We start from the raw sequence: 24,550 nt of genomic DNA, 5'->3' as shown, positions 1-24,550 counted from the left end.
GTTTTGTAAATTCTCATTATGACAATCTCATTCTTATAAGCCTTTGTATAAACTATAGATAGAAATATGAAAATTTCCCAATAATATAATTCCACATAATAAAACAATTTGATAAAAATGTCTATGAATAGAGTATTAGTTTTCTCCTCAAAATAGGGAATAAAATTAAAAGATTTAACTGTATCCATCTATATTGCAAAGAGCAAAACTTGGAGACCTATCTTTAGCATACAACAGCAAATAGCAATTTCTTACTATTTTTTAAATTATAGTGTCTTGAACATTAGGAGTTTTGGATCCATATCTCCAAGGAACTATCCAAGTTATTATATAAGAAACAATAATTAAAATTCTAAAACTATCTCAACAGCAGGATAAGTGAAGGACTGTTGATGGGAAGAATAATTCTTAAAAGTGAGACCAAAATTATTGATCATGATATGATCTATCTCCTGCTTTCACCTGGGTTCTGTCCCCTTTCATTCACACATTGACAATTATGCAGCTCAGCAAAATATTGTTGGTTTGAATCATATAAAATTTTAGTCATTCACTTTCTTTATTGTCATGGAACTGTTCTAAAAGGCACCAGTTCTCAGGATAGATGATCACAGCAATGCATGTCCCATCTGACAGTTTCAAATACCAGATAACTCAAAGAATAAATCATTTGTCAGTGTCTGGGAGAATAAGTACAAGTAGAGATCATTGCTGAAGTGGAAGATGAACCTCAAAGCCAGACGTTTCTGGAATTATACCTTTGCTATACCACTTTAAGTGACCTTGGACAAGTAACAGACTTCTGAGCCTCAATGTCCTCATCTGTAAAGTAGGGAAGCTATTATCTTACACTGTGGTTGAGATGATCTCAGGTAATATAAGGATAACTCTCTGCCCCATGCCTGTTGCATATGAAGCACACAAAACATATTCACATTATTTGTGAACTTATATCTCTAAACAGTTTACAAGTATGATCTTACCACCTCAATAAGATTGTGAGCAATAGCATCCTTATTTTGAAGAATAAAAATATGCATATGTGAAATAAATATTAGATTAAGTTATTTGACTATATTTAAATACTAACAAGCCAAAGAACATGGATGCCGACCTAGATTAAACAATCTAAAATATATACTTCCTCTGTTTAGTCTGGAAAATTATGGATAGAATAGTGTTCAGGCAAAGTTTTTGTTTGTTTGTTTGTTTGTTTGTTTTTTCATCTGCATCCTTCAGTGCCCAAGTATCAAGAACACCGGAGTTTCTTTTCATGCGTATGGAGAAAGTCTATTACATGAACTTGGCACTAGGAAATTTTGCTTTAATATACAATAGCTCAAGAAAATGGAAACTGGAAAGGAAGAAAGTGTGTGTGTGTGTCAGATAGGGACACAGTGAGAAATACAGAAGAGAAACAGAAATGAGTGTGCGGCTTTTATGGTCAGATGTTAGAAATGCTTAAATATGATTAAGCTGATACATGTAGAAATAAATGTAATGATACCATTTACTTGAAAAATATTTTACAGAAATACCTTGAAGTTCAAGGGAAAAATTGCTGTAGCTCTGCCAAAGAATCTAGACTCAAAGACTCTGAGTCAGAAGAGACCATGGAGACCAGAGACTATATCCCTAAAAGTAACTAAGTGACAAAAAGTGACTAGTCCAAGGTCTTCTGCCAATTCATTTGAAATTTGGAAACTCAAACTAGGAACCACTGACCTTGATATTATCATTCTTCATGGAACACTAAACTAACTCTTCGAAAGAATAAATAGGAAAGCTTTTATCTCTTGGATAAAAAGAGGTAATATAGATAATCCGAATTCATCTGCCAAGAGACTACAGGTATTAATGCTTTCAGACACACTTTGACATTTTTTAGTAGTAAGCAACTAATTTAGCATATCAAGTGTTCCCCAAAATGGCAAATAAATGTTTTTATTGCCAAAAGAAATTACTTTTAACTCATCCCAGAAAGAACCTTATGTACCTTAGATTTGAAAGTCTTTAGATATTTCAAATTTTGCAACTATAGCCACAGTTATATTATAATTGAATCTAAATTACCAATTTGTTTACATATGTACATGATTTTAAAGGATTGTTTGTGATATACATGTACATTGTAGAAATGAGTTTAAAGTATTTCTAGTTCCTCTTGAAAAAAATAAAAATTCAATAGTGGACAAAGAATTTTTTTCTCATATGGTATTAATCTTTTTTTTATATTTTCATTTTTACAGTTAAAATCTTAGTTACTGAAATGTATGAATTACATTTCTTTAGCTATGCATTTTTTGCAATAAAACTTATTATTTATTTATGTATTTATTTGGAGATATTTTTGGTCCAAGGACATAGACTTTAATGAAGTAAGTTATAAATTATAGCTTCATATTTATGCTTCATGAAATTAGGTACAAGAGAGACATCAAATTATGTTACTATTGTTAAGACAGCAAATGTTACTGTTGACAACAAATAGTCTATCTTAAATATCTGATTGCTTTCAAGTGCAAATTTAACTAGAATATGTAGGTACTGTATCTTAGTCACATATCTGCCAAATATTCCACATGGATAACAATTTAACTTATTAAATGGAACCTGGAGGTTAAGATGAAACATTCCAAATACATGGCTCCAGTAATTCTCCTATTCTTAGTTAGATTGAAGACACCACAGGGGGATCTGTGCACAGTTGGAACACTGCCAACTGTAGAGTTGGAATCTATAAAAGACACTTACCATGTTGTCTCTTAAGAAACACTAAAAAAATAAAAAATAAATAAAAAATTATTACAAATAATAACACTGCTATTTTAAAGGCAGTAGTATCTGAACAGATCCAACACCACAGAATGAAAAAAATCTTAAATAATAACAATCTCATAACTGTTAGTGAGACCACTATTTTTATGTTCTCATGTTAGAAAACTAAACTAAACATTTTGTTATTTGTTCTGGCTGAAATTTGTTTTTAAATGGACAGATAAACATTTCCTAAATTCATCTATGGTACTTTTGAATCAGACAAATCTTTTGGTTCCAACTCAATCTTTGAACAATTTGAATTAATGCACCTATGAATTTTGGCACACATCAGCTTTTCAATTAATTACTTTATTCTCTTAAATTAATCTTCATCACTTATATTATGAGGAATGGGTCAGTCTACTTTGTTTTTTCCCAATTCACATTACTTTTTTTTTTTTTTTTTCCTTTTCAACCCACCAAACTTCTTTAGTTTCTTTAGCTGAATGGTCTTATGTACTGGCTAATAACCTGTCTCCAACCAAGTAATAGAAGACAACATTAACTCAAGTTTTATTTTATTTTGTTAAATATATTCTGTTGATCACTTTGCTCATGGCTTCTTTCACATCCTTGTTCCTCAGACTGTAGATCATTGGATTCAGCATGGGGATCACTGTGGTGTAGAACACAGCCACCATCTTCCCCTGCTCCACGGACTCCTCTGTGGGAGGTCGGAGATACATGAAGATCAGAGTACCGTAAAATATGATGACAGCTGTCAGATGGGACCCACAGGTGGAAAAGGCCTTCTGTCTCCCTTCCGCTGAGCGCATTCGGAGAATAGCAATGAGAATGAATATATACGATATGATAATTACAATCAGGGAATATGTGAAGTTAATGCCAGCCAGTATGAGCATCGTATATTCTTTTGCGAAGGTCCCAGCACAGGCCATCTTGATGAGAGGTGGGTCTGCGCAGTAGAAGTGGTTGATCTCAATTTTCCCACAGAAGTACAAGCCGTAAGTCCACAATGTTGCTGCCAGACTAGTCAGGAATCCATATATGTAAGGGAAAGAAATCAGTCGCATGCAGACAACCCTTGACATTTTGCTGCCATAGAGCAGAGGGTTCCCAATCGCCATGTATCTGTCAAAGGCCATCACAGCAAGAATAAAAATTTCTACATGGACAAGAGCAATGAAAAAGAAACACTGCACTAAACATCCAGCGTAAGAAATCGTTTTTGTCTCTGATAACAAGTTTTCCAACATTTTAGGGGTGACATTGGAAGAAAACCACACATCGACAAATGACAAATGGCTGAGGAAAAAGTACATGGGGCTGTTAAGCTGTGGACTGATCTTAATTAACATGATCACGCCAATATTGCCCACCATGGTGATAATGTAGACCAGAAGAAAAATGATGAAGAAGAGAACTTGCAATTCCCGACGACTGGTTAGTCCCAAAAGAATAAATTCTGTCACATCAGTGAAATTGAGCATTTTCTGAATTCTAAGACAATATGAGCTACAAATCTCTGTGATGACTAAAATAAAATAAATAAAAATGAATTAAGTATTAATTTATTAATAATATTAATTATTAATTTGTTGATAATATTAATTTATTGATTTATATCTTTATTAATTTATATCTTTATCTATGCCCCCTTCCCTTGTCTCCTTTTATGATCACATTTTGCCATTATTTTCAACAAATCTTCTCTGAGCACCTGCTGTGTAACAGGCTCTCTGAAAGTTACCATGATAAGTAGATTCTATTATAGAGCAGTTATGCAAAGCTTGGTGATTGAAATGTGCTAGTATTAAGTATTGTGAGTAGTCACAATCTCAAGACTATTTCTTCAATATCCCTTGTTTCCAATGTTGGTGTATTTGGTAGCTTTATATTTTTAAGATAATTATTAGGAATCATAGTTCTCTTTTTAACAGAACTCAAAAATTTGAGATTAGTTTTGTCTTTTATCTCTTTTTTCGGTATAAGCATATTCCACATTATTAGAAATGAAAGCCACTTAATGACCAAATTCATCAGATAAAAATATTTTAGTCCATGTCATACTCACATTCTTTTAAATTACAGAACAACAAACTGATTACAGTAGCCATCGAAATCAAGTTAAAAGGTGAACCATGTTCATACGTTATGCACATTTCCTGGATATGGACTCCCTTCCAAACCTAACAGGCAATTATAATCCAATAGGTATCATCTACTGCTGTGTTCTGGAGATTCAAAAATGAGTAAAAGAAAAGATTAATGGCAATATTTATGGAGGTGTTGATGTAAATAAATAATTTCTAGAACTAGTATATATTGTTTTAGAGTTATAATGGGAGCAGAAATAGGAAAAATGATTGATTCTTCTTTGGAGATCCAGTGGAATTCCAGGAAGTTTTCTTGGATATTTTGCAAATTTATTCTCAAATGTATGAGTATCATATGAGACTTCTTCCAGACAATGTTTTATAAATTATATTCCCAAGAAAACACTAATTCCTTGCATAGTGTTAATAGATATTATTGAGACAAATCTAAAAGTATTTCCCCATCAAATAATAATAATATAAAAGATACCATTATTATCAATGAAGATTCATGTCCTGTAGAATACAGAGTGCAAGTCCATCCAATAGAAATCTTGGGATGGCTTCTCAGCAGGACAATGAATTTGTTGAAGATGGAATTATACCATACCTTCTGGTGGCTAGGTATCACCTCTAGAGAATGATTATTCCTAAAACCCTTCTTTTAACCTACGGGATTACACTTTACTCAATCACAATTTGATGGAAGCTATCCATAATTATCACTGGTTATCAGTCACCAGAAAAATAATAGAGGAGGAAAAAAAATAAGCCTCATTGCATAGTGAAAATAAATGAACTCTTTATCCACAAAAATAATTCAAAACTTTTCAACAGACAAACTTGGAAAGAAAATTTTTTTATGGATAGAGAAGAAAGCAACCATCATAGTAGATTAGATCAACTCTACAAGACTCCAAAGCCTAGTGCTAATTAAGAAAAATTTGAAGCACTAAGAAAAGAGTAATAGTTGAAGTTGTCTAAAAATTGTATAAACTGCTTTAGAATATACTTATGTGTAGGCTGTGAAATCTATTACAAAGTTGTCAAACTCATCTAGAAGACTCTTAGATTCATATGTGAGCAGAGATTACAAATATGTCAACAGATCATACCTGATTTCTCATTCAATAGTATATATCTGTGGCTGCCAGAGCTTTTCACCTCTATGCGATTTTCAAAGATTAGAAATAGAGGAATTCTTAATTGGAAAGCCAGATCTAATTGCCTAGTACTAAGGATGAAACAGCACTAGTAAGAATACAGGAGATGACATTGTTAGTATGTCAAAAGCTAAATACAAGAAAACTTGAGCAGTGGTGAACCAGGTGATGGATCACAATAGCAAAACTATGGGAAAACTAAAGTGGGTAGATATGATCCTAGGGGGTGCACGGTCTGCAAAGAAGTAGAGTATTTGGGAGCTCCCAAGTATTTACAAGATTTCCTCACCATCCAAATTCAAAAATATATGCATACCCTTCCCTTATTTTATCACTCTATTTCAACTTAAATTACCAATAAATGTGGATTTTCCCCAATACCAAGTATGAAGCAGTATTAAATATCCCAGTTAAAGGGTTCTGTTTCTATATCAGACATTGGTGGAATGCCAGCTCCATGACTGATTTTTATAAACTTGGGCATGTTTACTTCTTGTTTTGTTTTGTGTTTAATTTCTCTTTTCCTCAATATGACTTAATGATAATAATATTCATTTCATTATGTATTTGTGAGTATGAAAAGAGAAATACATTAATACATAATAAATATGCCAGGAATAATTGTGAAATGCATTCCATTAATCATTCATAATAATCAAATAATCTAATCTTTATTGAAAATATATCTCTTCTGTGTCTCTCTCTTTCTCTCAAACACAGCGTAATGTATGAAACCGTTAATGCATCCCTATAAAGAATAAAAGAAAATAAATCTATGATGCAAGCTTTATCTGACAGTTTCAGGTAGATGCATTTTTCACCTACCTGAGAATGAAGACAAGTATTCCCAGTAAGGAAGTGGAGTTGAAAAGTGAACGTTATATGAAGGAATTTTTTTAACAACAATTCCCAGATAAAGAGAAACTGGGCGTTCACAAGAGAAGCCTCTCTTAAATGTGTGCCTTGAAAAACAAGAAGCAATTAAGAATATTCTCCTAAAAATGACCCTTGGGGAAGTATGTCTCTAGAGAAAGTGCCAACTGTTGAGTGTGTATTTTTTTTTATAACAGTTTTGTGCAATTTTTTTTCTGAACCTTTATTTCTGCCCTGCCTTATTTTATTTTTTTTATTTCATTTTATTTTATTTTTTATTTCAGGATATTGTGAGGGTACAAACATTTTGGTTACATTTTATATCATTGCCTCTCCCAAGGGGAGGTTAGAGGCCTGCCCTTCCCCCCCACAATGCTCACCGTGTCCTATTGTCCTGAGTTTACCCTCCCAATCCCCCATCCCTGGAGAATATTATTACCACGTGAGCACCAATTAATCAGTAGTACCAATTTGATGGTGAGTACAACTGGAACCTATTCTTATTTTCCCACAAGTTCTAGTTATTTTGAATGCGTCCTGGGGTCGAATAAAATTTTGGAGGTTTGTATCATATTAAACCTGTTGATGGAGTTTTCAACCTGTGTATACCAATTCTATGTTCTATATTTCACATTCCAGGCCGCTTGAATTTTCCAGTGAAAGAGGAATCAAGTATTATTTCCTGCAATTAAAATTATAGTATATCAAAGCAGAAAAAAATAACTTTTTCAACTGCCTCATTTTATAAATAAGGAATATACTACTTGTAATAGTAACAGGAAAAAATAATGTGTTTATTGAAGTAAACACATACCAAATGCTATGCTAGTTTAATTTAATTCTTGTAATTCAACCCTGAGGCAATTATTACTCCCATTTTATAGGCAAGAACCTGAGTCTTTTTTTCTCTTCCTCTCTCCCTCCTTTCTTCTCTTCCCCAGCCTCTGGTAATCACCCATGTAGTCTCTATTTTCATGACGTCCTCTTTTTTTTAGTTCCCATATATGAGTTAAAAACATTTATCTTTCTATGCTTGACTTATTTCACTTAACATAATGGCCTTTAGTTCCATCTACGTTGCTATAAACTACAGAATTTCATTATTTTTTAAAGTTTAATAATATTCCATCATGTGTATATACCACACTTTTTTTATCCATTCATGCGTTGATGGGTGCTTATGGTGATTCAATATTTTGGCTATTGTGAATAGTGCTGCAATAAATGTAAGAGTGCAGTTGTCTCTTTTTGACATATTGATTTCCTGTCTTTTGGCTATCTATCTTGCAGTGTTATTCCTGAGTGATACGGTAGCACTATTTTAAGTTTTTTAAGGAACCATCATAGCATTCTCCATAGTGGCTGTACTATTAATAATTTACGTTTTAACCAACAGTGTATGAGGGTTCCCCTTTCTCCACATTCTTGCCAGCATATGTTATTAACTGTCGTTTGATGTAAGCCATTTCAACTGTGATGGGATGCTATTATTGCACTGTGGTTCTGATTTGATTTGCATCACACTAATTATCAGAGAAATGCAAATCAAATCCCATCTGCCTTTATTCTAATAAATTGGCAAGTGACACTAAGCTAGACAAATTTTCAATCTGCCTGTAGCAAGTATGGAATGCAGAACAGGTAGTATGTGGATATACCAATCTACATGAATTATCTGATGAGCTCTTCAGGAAATTTAACCAGGTCAAAAGGAGATACCATTTTAAACTGTATTGATCACATCTGAGTACATGGCCAGTACAAAGGTGTTTATTTGACCAGTGAGCTTCTTATCTGGTTAATTCACTCTAGATATGGAAATGTTGATTTAAGCTGTTTCTTAATGAGAAGCTGGGAGCAAACAACAGTTTCAAATCATATTATCAATCAATCATTTAATAACACAATATCCTGTTGCTAAAGCTCTGACATAAATATCAGAAAATTTATACTGGTTTATCTTTTGATTATGATGAAAGCAGAAAAACCTTTTGTCAGAGATATTTATCCCTTTTAACATCAATTTATACCAGAATTCAAACCAAGAAGTAGAGTTAGGGTAAAAAAGTTATTAGACACAACCTTGACTATTAACAATACATACTGAGGACAAATTTAAGATTATATTAAAACACTAGCGGAATACCATTTCATTTTCAAAATCCATTTACATATGAATACCTTTAAACAATTTTTAGATAAAATGGGATTGATCAACATTCTGGAATCATGGAAAACAAATGAATTTTACTCTTTTTGCTAAAAATATATATTTATATGAAAGCCAGGTTGATAAGTATGTATATATAGAAAATACCTTAGGAAATAATGTTCAACTCTAAGAAGGGTATCCAAATTATTATTGGTGTTTTCTTTCAATAACTACACTTAGCACAATTTTAAGTGCATTGTGATTGACAATATGCCACTTTTAATAATATAGTTGCAGATGTAGGAGAAAGCATGCTTAGTAATTACAGTCCATTCATGGACTAAAGCATCACTCTCTTATGTTGGACCTCTTGGTGTTGGACCTCTAAAGAGTCACCTTTAGAACTAGAACTTTTAACCTAGGATGTTTATGTCTGGTCATTTACAATAGAAACCAACATACCACAAAGATATCTATTGCAGTTTTACTGTCCCAGGTTTGCCTTGGTGATTGCTTTGCTGACAGCCTCTTTCACATCCTTGTTTCTCAGACTATAGATCATGGGATTCAGCATGGGAATTACTGTGGTATAAAACACAGCCACCATTTTTCCATGTTCTACAGACTCCTCAGTGAGCCGCCTGAGAATCGTGAATAATAAAAGTCCATAAAACATGGAAACAGCTCTCAAGTGGGACCTGCAGCTGGAAAAGACCTTCCTCCTCCCATCAGCAAAGAGCATGTATAGTACAGCCCTGCAATGAGGGTGTAGGAGATGAGGACCATAGAGACAGAATATGGGAAGTTAATTTCGGCTATAACAATTATTGTATATTCTTTGGCGTGCACTCTCCTCCACAGGCAATCTTGATGGAAAGAGGATCTGCACAATAGAAGTGGTAGATTTTAAAGCTTCCATGGAAGTATATGTTCTGTTTCCACATAAGCCTTATGTTCATTCATAGTGTACACATGAAGAGTAACAGAGAATCCTTAGAAATAGGCAAAGAAATAAGAATGTAAGTCAATCCAGCCTTTAACAGCAAAATGTTAGAAAAATTAAAAATAAACTTAAAGACAGTTGAAATGGTATTCATAAACATAAATACATAAAATGATAATAGAAAACAATAGGGCTGGCTAAAACAAAATAAAAAATCTAGTTCTTAAGGATCAGGGGTTTGAGTATGTAAGCACGTGGACAAATGACTAGCTAATAGAAGCAGCAAGAATAAGAAAGGATGAAAGCATACAATATTATGAATTTTATATCTTCCTCATGAAACTTGCAGACAGGTATTTTGGATCATGGTAGGAGGTTCTGTTCCACAATGTCTTTCAGGGTCTCAAGTTTTCAGGTCCTCTGCTCTCTACCATATGTAGTTTAAAAAGTCACCTGAGCATCAACATCCAGCTGTTAGATATTGGAGAAGGGGTGGGGATGCCATCCACACTTTTTAAACACATAGGTCTAGAAGTTTCACATATAAAAATCGTACTTCCCTTCCATTGGTGAGAGCTAGTCACATTGTAGTAGTAGCAGAAAATGTCATTTGTGGTGGACAGCCACTTTTAAGCAACAACACTACCTTACAGAGCAAGAAACATACATTAAAATATTCAGAATCCGAGAATTTCTTTCCACCTTTAATGCTACTACCCTGGTCCTAACAACCATATCTCTTGCCCTTATCCTATAATTCATTCTACTCCAATATCTTTACAATCTCTTCTAAACTAAAAAACTGAAATTTTTGGTCATTTTCAAAGCCTGGAAAGATAAAATACAGGATTAATCCTGGGAGACTTTTATGGCTGGACTTAAAAATAGCACACAACCTTTCTACCTATATGATCTTATTTAAGTAGACCTCAGCTACCTGGACACAGAAATTGCAAAAGAAGCTGAGAAAATATCTAGTTTGTAGGGCTTTTATTTTGTTTTATTTTACTTTTCACTATAAAAGAAGGAGGATTGGATTTGGAAACAATATAATGGACTTCTCAACCTTACATTCAAAAACGAATCATATTATGACCCAAAGAAGAAAGTAACAAGACAAAGGTTAGTATATCTGACTACATAATCATTAAAAATATATTATAAAACACCATAGGAAGACACACAACATGTTTTAAACAAAAGATGTGGCATATATAACAAATTTGTTAATTTTAAAGGCAGACATAGTAAAAATGAATGCACTAGAACTTCTAAGGTCACAGGTAGTTCTAATAGCTAGTGTATTGATGCAATTAACAAATATTTATTAAGCTCCTATGATGTGGAGAGTTTATGAGAATTTTTGGTATTACAGTGATGATCAAGTCAGAAATGATCTATTCTCTCACGGAAGTTCAAGTTCAGTAAGCTAGCATTGTAAAATATAGAGTAATTAGGATAATTACTTCATTTTTTTAAAAAAAAACATGAATTGCCCAAGAGAAAAAGAAACAGTATCAACAATCAGAATTCAAATAATTCTAGTGCCCAAGGAGCATTTTGTAACATTCAACTTTATTAGAACCTGAGCATATTTAAATTATAATAATTAGGAGACTTTCTGCCTTTCAAATTAACTAAGTTGTAAGATCTATGGTCAAGACATAGCCAAATAGAGAAAGGAGGTTTACTGGTGAAATAGGCAGTTTGTTGTTATAAACTCAAATGTTGTAGTAGGAGAAATTACATAGCACCCAAATGTAACATATGATATGATGTACTAATATAATAAATTAAATAGATATAAGTAATAATTTTTTTAGGTGACAATTAATTTGGTACTAACGATAATTTTTAAAGGGGTATTCATAAAAACTTCTGATCAAGTTGACTACTATGGCAAAAAGCATACAGCTTACACATCCCCCCACATAAATATGCACATATATATGAATATATACACATGTATACATATATGCATAAGAATATACACTGATGCATATATACACACATATATGCAAACATCTATGCATATTAATAAGTGAATAATTTTGCTTTCATTGTGAAAACTCTGGTTTTATTTTTTGAATGTCCTCTTAAAATTATTGCTAAATATAAGAAGGTGAATAGGACTTGTGTCCTAACAAGACACATTAAATATTTTATGCATTCACAATCAAACTCAGATCTTCATGCCTCATACTTTTTCTTGTCTTTCAAATCAAATCTTTTTAAAATTGAGGCAACCTATGGTAAAATAATAAAGTATAGTATATCTGCTATACATAAGTTATCATTTGTTAATTTTAAAGGCAGATATGGTCAAAATCAATATCCTAGAACTTTTAAGGACCCAGCTAGTTCTACTACCAACAGACCTATAAAGACAAAACAAAAAAACAAAAACAGAAAAAAGAGTAAATATATTTCTATATCTCTTCAAAATATTCTGAAAGTAAAGTGCTAAAATCTACTTAGGGAAGCACATTTTAAATTCTAAAACACCAATGAGAGTGTGTCATCACCTGCGTCATTTAAAAAGGTAAAGATCTTAAATTACTATCATAAGATATTAAATAATTTCTTTATAAATAAGTTGTATTTAATGAAGTAATATACATTTGAAAATGAAAACCCATATGATATATAGGGTTTAATTAATGTTGCCTAAAATTATAATATATTATGTAGAAAATATTCCATTATTATGGAATATGTCTCAAATATAATAGTGATTAATGGTGAACCTGAGTTCAATTTAAATATTTTGAAAAAAATAATACATATTCCAGAACGAAAAACTACTCTAGGTGCAAAGAAAAAGAGAATAATAGAGATCATTATAGTTTTTATAAAAGCAGAATTGAAAGGATAGAATTGGGAAAGGTCAAAGAGGCATGAAAAAAATTCGCCAAGTACAAAATAATCTACTGAATTTAACATTGTCAGGAAGGGAAAAGCTATAGATGATATCATCAACATGTTTTCAAAATTTCAGATTTCATCACCCAGAAACTCCTGTTTACAACATATTTCTCTTATCTCAACACAGCATTATTTATTTTCCAATTATATATATTTTTCTGTCTACTCAATGAAAATATAAATAATAACTCTCCTCAAAATTATCCAATAGAAATGATTAATTTCCACCCTTTCTAATGAACTATGAATCTCATTGTACATTTCATGTTTTTATTTAGTTGAAAAGGCTCTACCAATTGCTTTGCTCATGGCCTCCTTCACGTCCTTGTTCCTGAGACTGTAGATCATGGGGTTCAACATGGGAATGACCGTGGTGTAGAAAACGGCCACCATTTTCCCCTGCTCCACAGACTCCTCTGTGGGGCTTCTAAGGTACATGAAGAAAAGTGTTCCATAAAATATGGTGACGGCTGTCAAGTGGGACCCGCATGTGGAAAAGGCTTTCTTTCTTCCTTCTGCTGAACGCATTCTTAGGATGGCAATAAGGATGAATATGTAGGAGACAATAATGACCAATAAGGAGTAAGAGAAGTTGAGACCTGCCAGTGTACGCATGGTGTATTCTTTAATGAAGGTCCCCGCACAGGCCATCTTGATGAGAGCTGGGTCTGCACAGTAGAAATGGTTGATCTCAATGTTCCCACAGAAGTACAACCCGTGGGTCCACAGTGTTGAGATCAAACTAATAAAAAATCCATATACGTAAGGGAAAGAGATCAGTCGAATACAGACCGTTCTTGACATCCTGCTGCCATAAAGTAGAGGGTTGCCAATCGCCATGTATCTGTCAAAGGCCATCACAGCCAGGATGAAGACTTCTACGTGAACAAAGGCAATGAAGAAAAAGCACTGCACTATACATCCAGGGTAGGAAATGGTTTTGACCTCAGATACAAGATTTTCCAACATTTTAGGGGTGACATTAGAGGAGAACCACACATCTGCAAAAGACAAGTGACTGAGGAAAAAATACATGGGGCTGTTGAGCTGGGGGCTTATCCTGATTAATATGATCATGCCAATGTTCCCAATCAAGGTGATAATGTAGACCATCAAGAAAACCAAAAAGAAAAGGAGTTGTAATTCAGGACGACTAGTTAACCCCAAAAGAATAAATTCTGTCACATCAGTAAAATTGAGCATTTTGTTAAATCTGTTCCACAGATAGGTGCATTTTACCTAATGAAATAAATAGAATTCAGTAAACACACACACCTAATATAGCCATTTCTCATTTATTTTATATTTTCCTAATTCATTTCATTGTCTTTGCTATTTTTATTTCTGTCCCTCTTCTCTTCTTTCTCACATATATTTTCTTATCAGTACTTATTCCTCCCATGCCAGTGTACATATACACAAGATGTTTTATGCAGAAAGTGGTAAAATAATATAAATATAGAAATATGGTGACATAATTTATTATATCTGCCTTTATTTGCCTAGAAACAGAAATTTAAGTAGGAAAAATTTTTCCTTGCTATCTCTTGGAAACACAAAGACCACTTATCACTGTCCTCAACTTTTAGCATGTGCTTACATTTTATTTATTCACTAGATTTGTAGAGTTGATATGGTCTATCATGTTTTAGAAATTTACTCAAAGCCACATAGAAGGAAGTACTAGTTCATAATCAGAAAGTTAAATAGTACTTTCATTTAATCATCTTGCAAAGTTGAGATGTTTATTATGAAAAGGACTTTTGGTTTTTGACTGCGTCAGATCAAGATGGCTAGCTACCTGGGTTTTGAAGACATATCTGGGTTCTAGCAGATTCTAATACTCTAAATATTTGGAGCTATTTTATAAGCAGTAATTTTATACTTATTTTCCATTTATGTTTCAACCAAGATATCGCACAACTAATAATTCTTCATAAAACTATCATATATTAATATTTGCCACCAAAGTACAAATTAGAAAAATATCATCATCACTTTCCAGCTGGTCTCTGGTGAATTTCTGAGAGAGAATAAAGATTAATGACTTAGGTGATTTGTTTGTTGCATTAAGTATTATATGTTAACAAATTTGAAATATTTTGTTAATAGCATAATAAAATGGTTAAAGTTCGCTACACTATTTTAGGGCGTACCTACTTCATAGAAGTATAAAGAAGATTAATGATATATTAAATGGAATATGTCTTTTACATATTCTAAAACATAGTAGTATAACAATAGAATGTAGAACATAATCTAAAAATCTTATTTTTCCAGAAAACTTTTAGAGGCAACACAAATTTACATTGGATCGGTAAAAAAAGAGAGAAATTATATATTTAGCTCTGTGTCCTAATATAAAGATTTAAAAAGAATATCTTTTTTCAAAGATTAATACTTCACTTAAGATATAGAGCAATAAGATTGTTTGCTTTAAAATAATGTGTTACCCATCTCTCGGAGGTGGTTTCTTTTTCTGAAAAAAACAGAACTCTTGTAAGGATTAAATAAGATAATAAAAGCAAAGGGGGTAAGAGAGTGTCTAGCGCACTAAATAGCATTAGCTAGTATTGTCAGACTTTTTATTATTGCCACTACCTTCATACATTTGTAACATTTTCATCAATACTTTCTTATTACAAGCCTTTCATTGAAATCCCTACTGGCAGATAACTTTGTTCCTGCCAATTTGTGTCACTGAATACTAAAACACTCACTAATATTATATAGTATGTATACCAGAATATGCCCTTAGCAGCTACTTAATAACTTGAGATGAATGTCATTGGTCTCCTATTGGGGTTTAAGACTCTGTTATTTTGTTCTGTTATGATTTATTTATCTAATGCATTCCAGAAAACTCACTGGTTCTCCTTTCACCAACAACAGCAATTACTAAGGACCTGTTTCTTGTCTGTAAAGACATGTGCCTTTTCCTAATCATTACTATATGAATGCTGTCCCTTTCTCTTTATTCCCTAGGATTTTCCCCTTCGTTTTCATGTTCTATCTGCTCCCCGCCAATACTCATCTCTTCACTGGAATTCACATGATAGAAATACAATAGAGATTGGAAAAAGGAGAAATCATTTTCTTGCTTTCTTAGAACATTGGCAATGATTGAAGCAAAGTTAAAGCAGCAACATTATAGGTGCCCTCTACAAAATCTCCAAGGACAGAGAGAAGTGCTCCTTCATTTAACTGTGAATTTGTAAAAGAAAGAAACAAAGAGCTGACTGTATTAACATATCCTCTTTCCTCTATAGAGAAATCTGCATCAGTCCCTTTGCCCTCTTCCAAATAATTGACCATTTTCCACACACTTAGGCAACAAATCTCTTTATGTTCTAGCCTCCTCTATAGACTTACTCTGAGGGAATATTTTTATAGCTTTATTGATACTGGGTAGTGATAAAGAAAACATGTATTTAATGAAAACACGTTAACTGCTTCTTTTTCACTTATGGTCAATGTAGTAAAAAATATAAGAAAAAAGTAAAATATATTAATCTTCAAGCACTTAAGTGCTGAGTGTATCAGTGAGCAATCAAGACAAATGAGCTGAGTCTCCACATCTAAGAAGGCCTCAAATTTTAGTAGCAGTTTAATGACAAATTTGAACCAGGGAACAGAATGTAATACCAACTGTTGACACTCTCCTGAAACTCATCTAAGGTCACTAACAGCTCAGTCTGTGGTAGGATATATGTAGAGTAAACAATGGCCACCCTGTCTGGGCAAAAATGTTCTAGTTTAGGAATGCAAGTTTTGCCTCTTGGGAAACCCTATCATCATAGGCTGATCAAGAAGGTTGGTCACCTTAGGAAGTGTCAGAACCCATTATTTAAACTACAAAGAACTTATAAACATCTTCAAAGTGCTCTTTGTAACCCAGCAGAGAATTATAGAAAAGGACATGCAGAGCTGTCTTGTTTTCTCAGGCTGTCTCCATGTTAAGCTCCAATCTTTTAGGGTGGAGAAGGAAAAACAAAGAAAGGACCTGGAAAAACAAAGGAAAACAAAGGAAAAACAAAAAAGGAAAAACAAAGAAAGGACCTAAATAGTACAGGATCGTTTATTAATGTCTTGTGGACAAGAAGGCTTCTTCATCAATAATTGAGTTTGAAAACATAATGTTGGTATTGTATAGATGATAGCACTGTATAAAAGTATAAGTCAATGACTATTCATGTGCATGAGAGAGACAGAAAAATTAATGACACTTCTACTAACAAGATAATGTTATTGATAGAGAAAATAGAAACACTTTTATTTGGTTAGCATTTTTAGTGACACTTTGTGGGAAGGATTTCTATTGTCTGGTTAGATAAAATAGCATGCATTTCTGTCACTAGATGAATCACAGTTCTTGTACTAGGGGCATCAAGCCCAAAGCACCACCCACAACTAAACTCCATTGCTGCAGTGAAGAGTCTCTAATCCTAATTCCTAACAATTCTGCATAGAATATTCTCTTCCTACTCAGAATCACCAGAAAAGCCTAGAGGACTGACATTTCAGACTGATTTTATGAAAACACATAAATTTTCCCTATGCATATACCAACCTGTGCATGAAGAAAAAAATATTTTGGAGACCTCCCATCTGTCATCATCAAAGAATAATTCAGAAGGATTTATAAAGGCTGGGTTTCCCACTATGGGGCTTTTTCACTAGAGAATACAGATCAAAACATGTAGTAATTAAAATGCTACATATTGCATCACCTATAATGGAAAATGAGTCTCAAGAGCAAAATCTCTCTGAACAGAATTAGAATTTTTAAAAATAAGGGCTGGAAAAACTTCATATTTTGCTTTCTTCCCGTTTAAAGTATTTTCTCTGCATCCTAGTGGTTGTGTTGCATTTATTTAAAGGGGAAAAAATATCTCGGTTTCCCTTGTTAGAATAATCATGTCAATACTGTGTCAGTCACAGCATATATTTGGAATGAACTGTACTTCACAGTTGGCAAACACTAGCATATTTCTTTGTATTCGCCTAGAAAGTCCCTTCCCTTTTTTGAGTAAGAAAGTTAGTAAAAACTGAGTGAGTGTAGGAGGATATATTTCCTACACACGTCGTTGATGACCCTACATGGGCTTCTCTTCTCTGAAAGAATTAATATAATTCTCTAAGACCAACTTCATTCCTAAAACTAGGATTGATAGTTTTTCACTGTTCTTTATGTCATTTCTTTGTTTTTAAACATTTTAGAAAAATAAATTCCCAATTTCTAGTTTTTTTATTGCTGAAAGATGATTTCTAATAGCTATTTTGTTCATGTTTATAGTTTTAACCACTGAGGACAGAAAATAAATGAACATTCTTAAGAAATATGATTTAAATTTTTATTGATAAAGATAATTATTTTCAAATGTAGTGAGTATGATTTTCAATTCTCAATTTCTATATCATAAGGCACACAAGTTTATTTATCTAACTGAGCTTAATTAATATCTAGAGGTTCTATCTTGTAATATGGAAGAAACTAATTAGATTGATTTCTCTCTCTGCTTCCAACAGGACTGCTTCTACATTCTAGCAGGTGCATGTACTCCATGATTCTTGATCTTGATGTCACCATTTATAGATATTGATATTTATTTATTTATGCATTTATTATATACCTGGAATACAGTTTAAAAAAATTATACCCACTTTCCTGGGGCTTATATTTTGGCGATATATTCTTATTCTTATCTGATTATTGCTGAGTTTTCTGTATTTAGAACTGCGAGACCTCTTAATACTTTTTGCAATTTTATATTCTTTTTCTTCCTTCAAGGAGGAGGGAGCATTTTGGAGCTACTATGCCATGTTGGAATGCAGAGGTCTTTGGAGGCTCAAGCCCTACCTCTCCAGACACTTGCTGCAATCATTGCTATTTTGGAAACTTATTGTTTCAAAGATTCAAGTAGGAAAAATAATACAAACCATTCTAGTACTTGATTCTGCCTAACAGAATGTGTTTTATGTCTCCCATCAATTTCTAAATACAATTTAGAGAAAGAAGGTAAAGATATGAATTCCCCCGTTTCTCAGGCAAACCACATAAGTGATTATTTCTAGCTTACCTTTGTTTCTCCCCTTCTCTCAAATTAGGATAATTTTCTAGATATTTTAATAAATACATCCTTCATATTTTTAAATTTCTGACTTCCCTTTACCTTGCCTACTATATACTCAATTGTTAGATTGTGATAGAATAAGAAATATATATTTAGTCATCATCTCTGGCTCCTGGCCGCAGCTCCTAAAACCCTTGTAATTTCCTAAATTATGAGAGCCACAAAGGTAAAACTTTTGTTATTCATAACAAGCCCCTTTTAACCACATCTGAGTTTATGTTAATGGGGTGACACTTGGAAAGACCCTAAATATGGGTGAGTGGTTGCCAAAGGAATAAACCACGTGCACGATTAGAAGGTTGGAAGTTTTAGCTCCACTCTCTGACCTCTAGGGAAGGGAGATTTTGACTGGGGACTGACTTAATCACCAATGGCCAATGGTTAAGCCTGTGTCTGAAGCCTCCATAAGAACCCAAAAGGACGGGGTCCGGAGAGCTTCTGGGTTGGAAAACATGAATGTGATAGGAGGGTGGTGTACCTGGAGAGAGCATGGAAACTCCATGCCCCTTTCCACGCACATTGCCCTATGCATCTCTTCCATCTGGCAGTTCTTTAGTTATATCATTTTATAACAAACCAGTAGTCTCAAAAATTAATTTGTTTTTCTGAGTTCTGTTAACCATTCTAGCAAACTATAAAACCCACCCGAGGGGGTCATAGGAACCCCCAGTTAATAGGCTGCCTCGCAGAATTAGCAGAGGCCTACACTTGCTGTCAGTATCTGACATGGCAGGTTGGCAGAGGGGAATTTTGTAGGACTGAGCTCTGAGCTTGTGTGATCTGAGGCTAAGTCCAGGTAGACAGTGTCAGAATTCAATTAAATTATAGGATACTCAGTTGTGACTACAGAGAATTGAAGAATTTCTTGTTGAAAAAATATATATATGTGTATATATTAGGACCCAGAAGTATTTATGAGTATAGAAGGAAAAACAATTTGATTTTTTTCAGTATTATGTAATTATATAATATTAAATAACATTGACTCAAAATTATGAACAATGATGACCTGAAAAGACTATTTGGGCCATCCATCAGCCAACAAGTTTTTAGTAAATGCTCACAAATCCCTGAAGACCCTACTCCATTTTATCTTGACCATAACGGTTAATATATTGATAAATTGTATCTCTACTGGCCAAACTATTTTCAATCCAAAAACTTATTTAGTAAACCAATTGTCTAGATATTGTCGGTTCATATCAATATAACAAAAGAGTGGTAATCACTGTATATGAATTACTGCCTTACCCATTCCCTTAACTTTTGTAAAGCAGGACTAGATATGAGAGGAAGCACCATCAGACCTGGACAGTACTTAGGATGTGTTCTGATCAGGCACATGCTGTTTGCTAGATGTTTCTTCCCTCACCGTGCAGTAATCCAGCCTGTGATCCCCAACAGTTCTGTTTCTGGACTCAGTCACTACATGGTTGGATAATGTGCTACCCAGACCAGTCTAGTAACTTGTTTCCAACTCTTTCTTGATTCTCGGGTTTGAATTTTTTGCTGCCAGATGGTTTCACACTAGTGAAAAGCGCTTTTATGAAAATGATCCATGAGGAACACAAGTCCTCTCCTCTGACATAGGTTATAATTGTGTATTTTCCTTTGTTGCTAAGACATTTTAAGAGGTAATGTCAAGCAATGAAGACACTAAGTAAGAAAATTTTAGTGCATACTTCCTGTTCATTGATTTGACATCAGCATCGTTGGTGATTCTCAAACGACCTCAAAGGGTGAAGAAATATTGTAATTTAGCTGAGGTCATATTAGAATCCCAGGTGCTATGACAGTGAATGCAATGGGAAGAATAGAATGGTAAGGGTGAAAGGTAAAAATGTAGTTAAGTAACAACTTGCATTAGATTAATTCTCAGGTCTGGAAAAATGTTTAATTTATGTAACAAAATATTACACAGGAGATTTCACTTAGCAATTGTCAGGACTTTTATAAGTTATCTAAAATCTTCCCATCATCTGCAAAATCAAATGTTATTAATTTCAAGTGTTAAGCAACATTGGATTGGGTTAGCAACACATTTTTTAAATAAGAAAGAAGTGATGGCAAAATGTTTTTTAAAAAGAAAAAAATATTGGTTATTAAAATAAGAATTGTCTATACATTACATATATATATATATATGTATATATATATATATATATATATAGTATTTTCTAAACAGCTTTAGGTTGTACAAACATAGGCCATCCCATGAGTAGGATACTACAAAGGCATCCTTCACAGAGCAAAAGTCAACTTTAGTCTAGCCCTATCAGCAAGTTCTCTTTCCTTAATTATACTCACCATTATGTAAAGCTTTTTGATTAGATAATCTCTATAATATATCCATTTTTTAAGTTATTTAATCCTATCCAGTGACTGATACTACTATATCATAAAGACAGACTCAAACAAGAAAGATTAACTGAAAGCATTTTTGCTAGTTGAGAGAGGTTTCCAGGAAATCTCAATTTAAGATAAATTGAAGCTTATTAGCAAAGCAATTGTAATAAAGTGAGAACAGTTTGTCTTGCACCCATTTTCAAGTGTGTGTGTGTGTACGTAAGCGAGTAAAGTAACTTGAATGAAAAACACTTTTTTTAGTCCATCAAAGCTATGTTGTCTGTCTTCTTCCCATGCTATTTTGCACATTATCCATCAATGGAGTGATCCTTGATAGTTAATTGTAGATAGAACATTTATCTTTCAGCTTGATACAGTTTCCTGGAATCAATACCTCTCAGATTGTCTTGCAGGGAAGTATGAGAATATAATTATGTTTTGACACACAAAATAAAAGCAGACATATTATATGGAAGATTTAGAAAACCTGAAGATCATTTTCCTGTCTGGGCTGGCTTTATAGCAGCCATGTCAGACCATGAACAGACCCTGAGAATGTAAGTTATGTTCACAGTAAGACAAGCTGAAAGAGCTTTAGAAACCAAGCCTAATAAAACTGGCATACAAGTCAGAGATTGCTGCCTGAAGACGTTTTTGCTGACATAGAAACAAAACAAAGCAAAAACACAGTGTTTAAAATGATGCTTGTGCAAGAAATGACACTATCTGAAACAAGCAGGGATGAGAATGAACTGCCTAAGTGACATCTCTTCTTTTTCCCATTTCCAACCACTATTTTAGGAATTTTAACCCAATCAGCTACATAACACAAAATTAGAAATGTGTTGTGTATATTCAGCCTAAACTTGAACGTCTAACCCAATAATATTGTCTTACTACTTCTAGAACTTTTTATTGGTAGTTGAGTACTTTCATTTCCCCGATTTCTGCTTTCCTGTTGCTTTTCTCAAGGCCTCTTTCACATCCTTGTTCCTGAGGCCATAGATCATGGGATTCAGCATGGGGATCACCGTGGTGTAAAACACGGCCACCATCTTCCCCTGCTCCACGGACTCCTCTGTGGGGTGTCTCAAGTGCATACAGAAGAGGGTTCCATAGAAGATTGTGACTACTGTCAAGTGGGAGCCACATGTGGAGAAAGCCTTTCTCCTCCCCTCTGCAGAACGGCTTCTGAGGATAGCTGCAAGGATAAACATGTAGGACGTGAGGATGATCAGGAGGGACTGGACGTTGCTGTAGCCAGCGACTATGTACATCGAAAGCTCTTTGCTGTAGGTGTCAGAGCATGCCAGTTTGATAAGAGGAGGGTCAGCGCAGTAGAAATGGTTGATTTCATTAGCACCACAGAAGGAGAGGTTGTAGGTCCTCAAGGTTTCCATCACACTGAGGAGGAAGCCATAGACGTAAGGGACAATCACCAGGCGGACACAGACACTCTTGGACATCTTGCTGCTGTAGAGCAGTGGATTACAGATGGCCATGTAGCGGTCATACGCCATGACTGCCAACATGCAGTGCTCTGTGAGGACCACAGCAATGACAATATAACACTGCACCAAACAACCTGCATACGAAATGGTCTTCTTCTTGGATAAGAAATTTTCTAGCATTTTGGGAGTGACATTTGTGGAGAAACACAGATCTAAAACAGACAAGCTTGAGAGAAAGAAGTACATGGGAGTGTGAAGTCGAGAATCAATTTTGATTAAAACAATCATGCCCAGGTTTCCTACCACAGTGACCATGTAGACAAAAAGGAACAACACAAAGAAAGCAACTCGCAACTCTGGTCGGCTTGTTAGACCCAAGAGAACAAATTCCGTCACTTCGGTGTAGTTTCTTCTGGACATTTCTATGTCTCATATGTGAGGCATTGGTTTGATTATCTAAGGAAAAACAGGAAAGAATTTTTTTTAGTCACTAAAGCCTAGTTAAATATTATACTTTGTGTAAAAAGATTTAGAAGGCTTTAGCTATGCTTTGTCATTGGCATTTTTATAATTAGATAGGAATAGATACACTATGAAGCAAGTCTAAATGTTTTTCGTCAAATGCTTTTCATTCAGGCTGAATTTGTAATCACATCATGCAATTAATTTGGAGGCTTAAAACAAAGTTATAAATTGAATTATCCATATACTTTGGGAAATCTATAAAAAACAGATAATATATGTCAAATAATAAATCATAATAGACATTTAGAGATGCTTAGAACTCCTATCTACATGATTTCATATACACAAAAGATACATTAGAAAGTTGGAAAGGACTTTGAGGACAATCCAAGCAAATTTCTTCATTCTGAAGACTGAGAAACAGAACCCTAGGAAGGCAAAGTGACTTATCCCACTCATACCCTCATCTCATATTTTCCCACTAAGTGATCTGCTAATATACTATATATCTCACCAAGTCTAATTCTTACTAACAGTGCTTATTGCTGCACTTGACAAGAAGTTCTATTTATTTATTTTCTTATTTTTGGTGGTGGTTGTGTTGGTGATGTGTATGCTATTTCTTTGCTTTATACATTAATTTTGGGGTATCTATGTAAACAAACCCTTTTATTTGAGTCTTGAACATTGATATTAAGTAGTTAACAACATTTCTTTCCATTCCCAGACATAATTTAGTCAATCTGCCCATAGGGTTGAACAAGTATACTTATGCATATTCATATATTCATTTCTCAACTCAATATAAGATATTATATTCATTTGTCTTTAAAGTCTCAGCATATATTTTAATTTGGTCCTGTATTTCAACTCCTCGCTATTTTACTGCATTCATGCTGCACAGAATCAGCATTAGAGTCCTCAGCTAGGCTTACATTCCCTTTACTATTGCCGGGTAAAGCAGTCCTACATCAGTGAATTTCCTGTGCTTTCATTGTGTTAACTCTGACATATAGTTTAGTAATTAGGATAAAAGGAATTAACTCAATCACCCTAAAATGATGAAAAATTCATTTATTTCTTTTAGAGACAGATTCTCACTCTGTTACCCGGGCTGCAGTACAGGGGCATCACCATAGCTGACTGCGGTCTCCAATTCCTGAACTTAAGCCATCCTCCTGCCTCAGCCTCCCAAGTAGCTGAGGCTACAGGTGCTCACCA

General features: G+C 33.9%; 3 protein-coding genes across 3 annotated transcripts; all 3 read right to left on the bottom strand.

Moving 5' to 3' along the window:
• Positions 1–3,026: 3,026 nt before the first annotated feature.
• LOC105861303 (olfactory receptor 5M3-like) lies at positions 3,027–4,315 on the bottom strand. Its single transcript, XM_012746692.3, has one exon. It carries the CDS (start codon positions 4,269–4,271, stop codon positions 3,339–3,341), a length of 933 nt encoding a protein of 310 aa, XP_012602146.3. The 5' UTR covers positions 4,272–4,315; the 3' UTR covers positions 3,027–3,338.
• Positions 4,316–13,203: 8,888 nt separating this feature from the next.
• LOC105861257 (olfactory receptor 5M3-like) lies at positions 13,204–14,136 on the bottom strand. The gene has a single exon (XM_012746648.1). The coding sequence runs from the start codon at positions 14,134–14,136 to the stop codon at positions 13,204–13,206; it is 933 nt and encodes a 310-aa protein (XP_012602102.1).
• Positions 14,137–22,345: 8,209 nt separating this feature from the next.
• LOC105861288 (olfactory receptor 5M5-like) lies at positions 22,346–23,284 on the bottom strand. Its single transcript, XM_012746675.2, has one exon. The coding sequence runs from the start codon at positions 23,282–23,284 to the stop codon at positions 22,346–22,348; it is 939 nt and encodes a 312-aa protein (XP_012602129.1).
• Between the last annotated feature and the right edge of the window lie 1,266 nt (positions 23,285–24,550).

The sequence above is a fragment of the Microcebus murinus genome, chromosome 4 (genome assembly GCF_040939455.1).
Source record: "Microcebus murinus isolate Inina chromosome 4, M.murinus_Inina_mat1.0, whole genome shotgun sequence".
Classification (NCBI taxonomy): Eukaryota; Metazoa; Chordata; class Mammalia; order Primates; family Cheirogaleidae; genus Microcebus; species Microcebus murinus.
The sequence above is the reverse complement of the archived record's forward strand: the minus strand, read 5'-3'. Positions and strand labels throughout refer to the sequence as shown.

Coding starts and splice junctions, on each gene's coding strand:
- LOC105861303 (XM_012746692.3), bottom strand. CDS start 4,271: ATGCTCAATTTCACTGATGTGACAGAATTTATTCTTTTGGGACTAACC.
- LOC105861257 (XM_012746648.1), bottom strand. CDS start 14,136: ATGCTCAATTTTACTGATGTGACAGAATTTATTCTTTTGGGGTTAACT.
- LOC105861288 (XM_012746675.2), bottom strand. CDS start 23,284: ATGTCCAGAAGAAACTACACCGAAGTGACGGAATTTGTTCTCTTGGGT.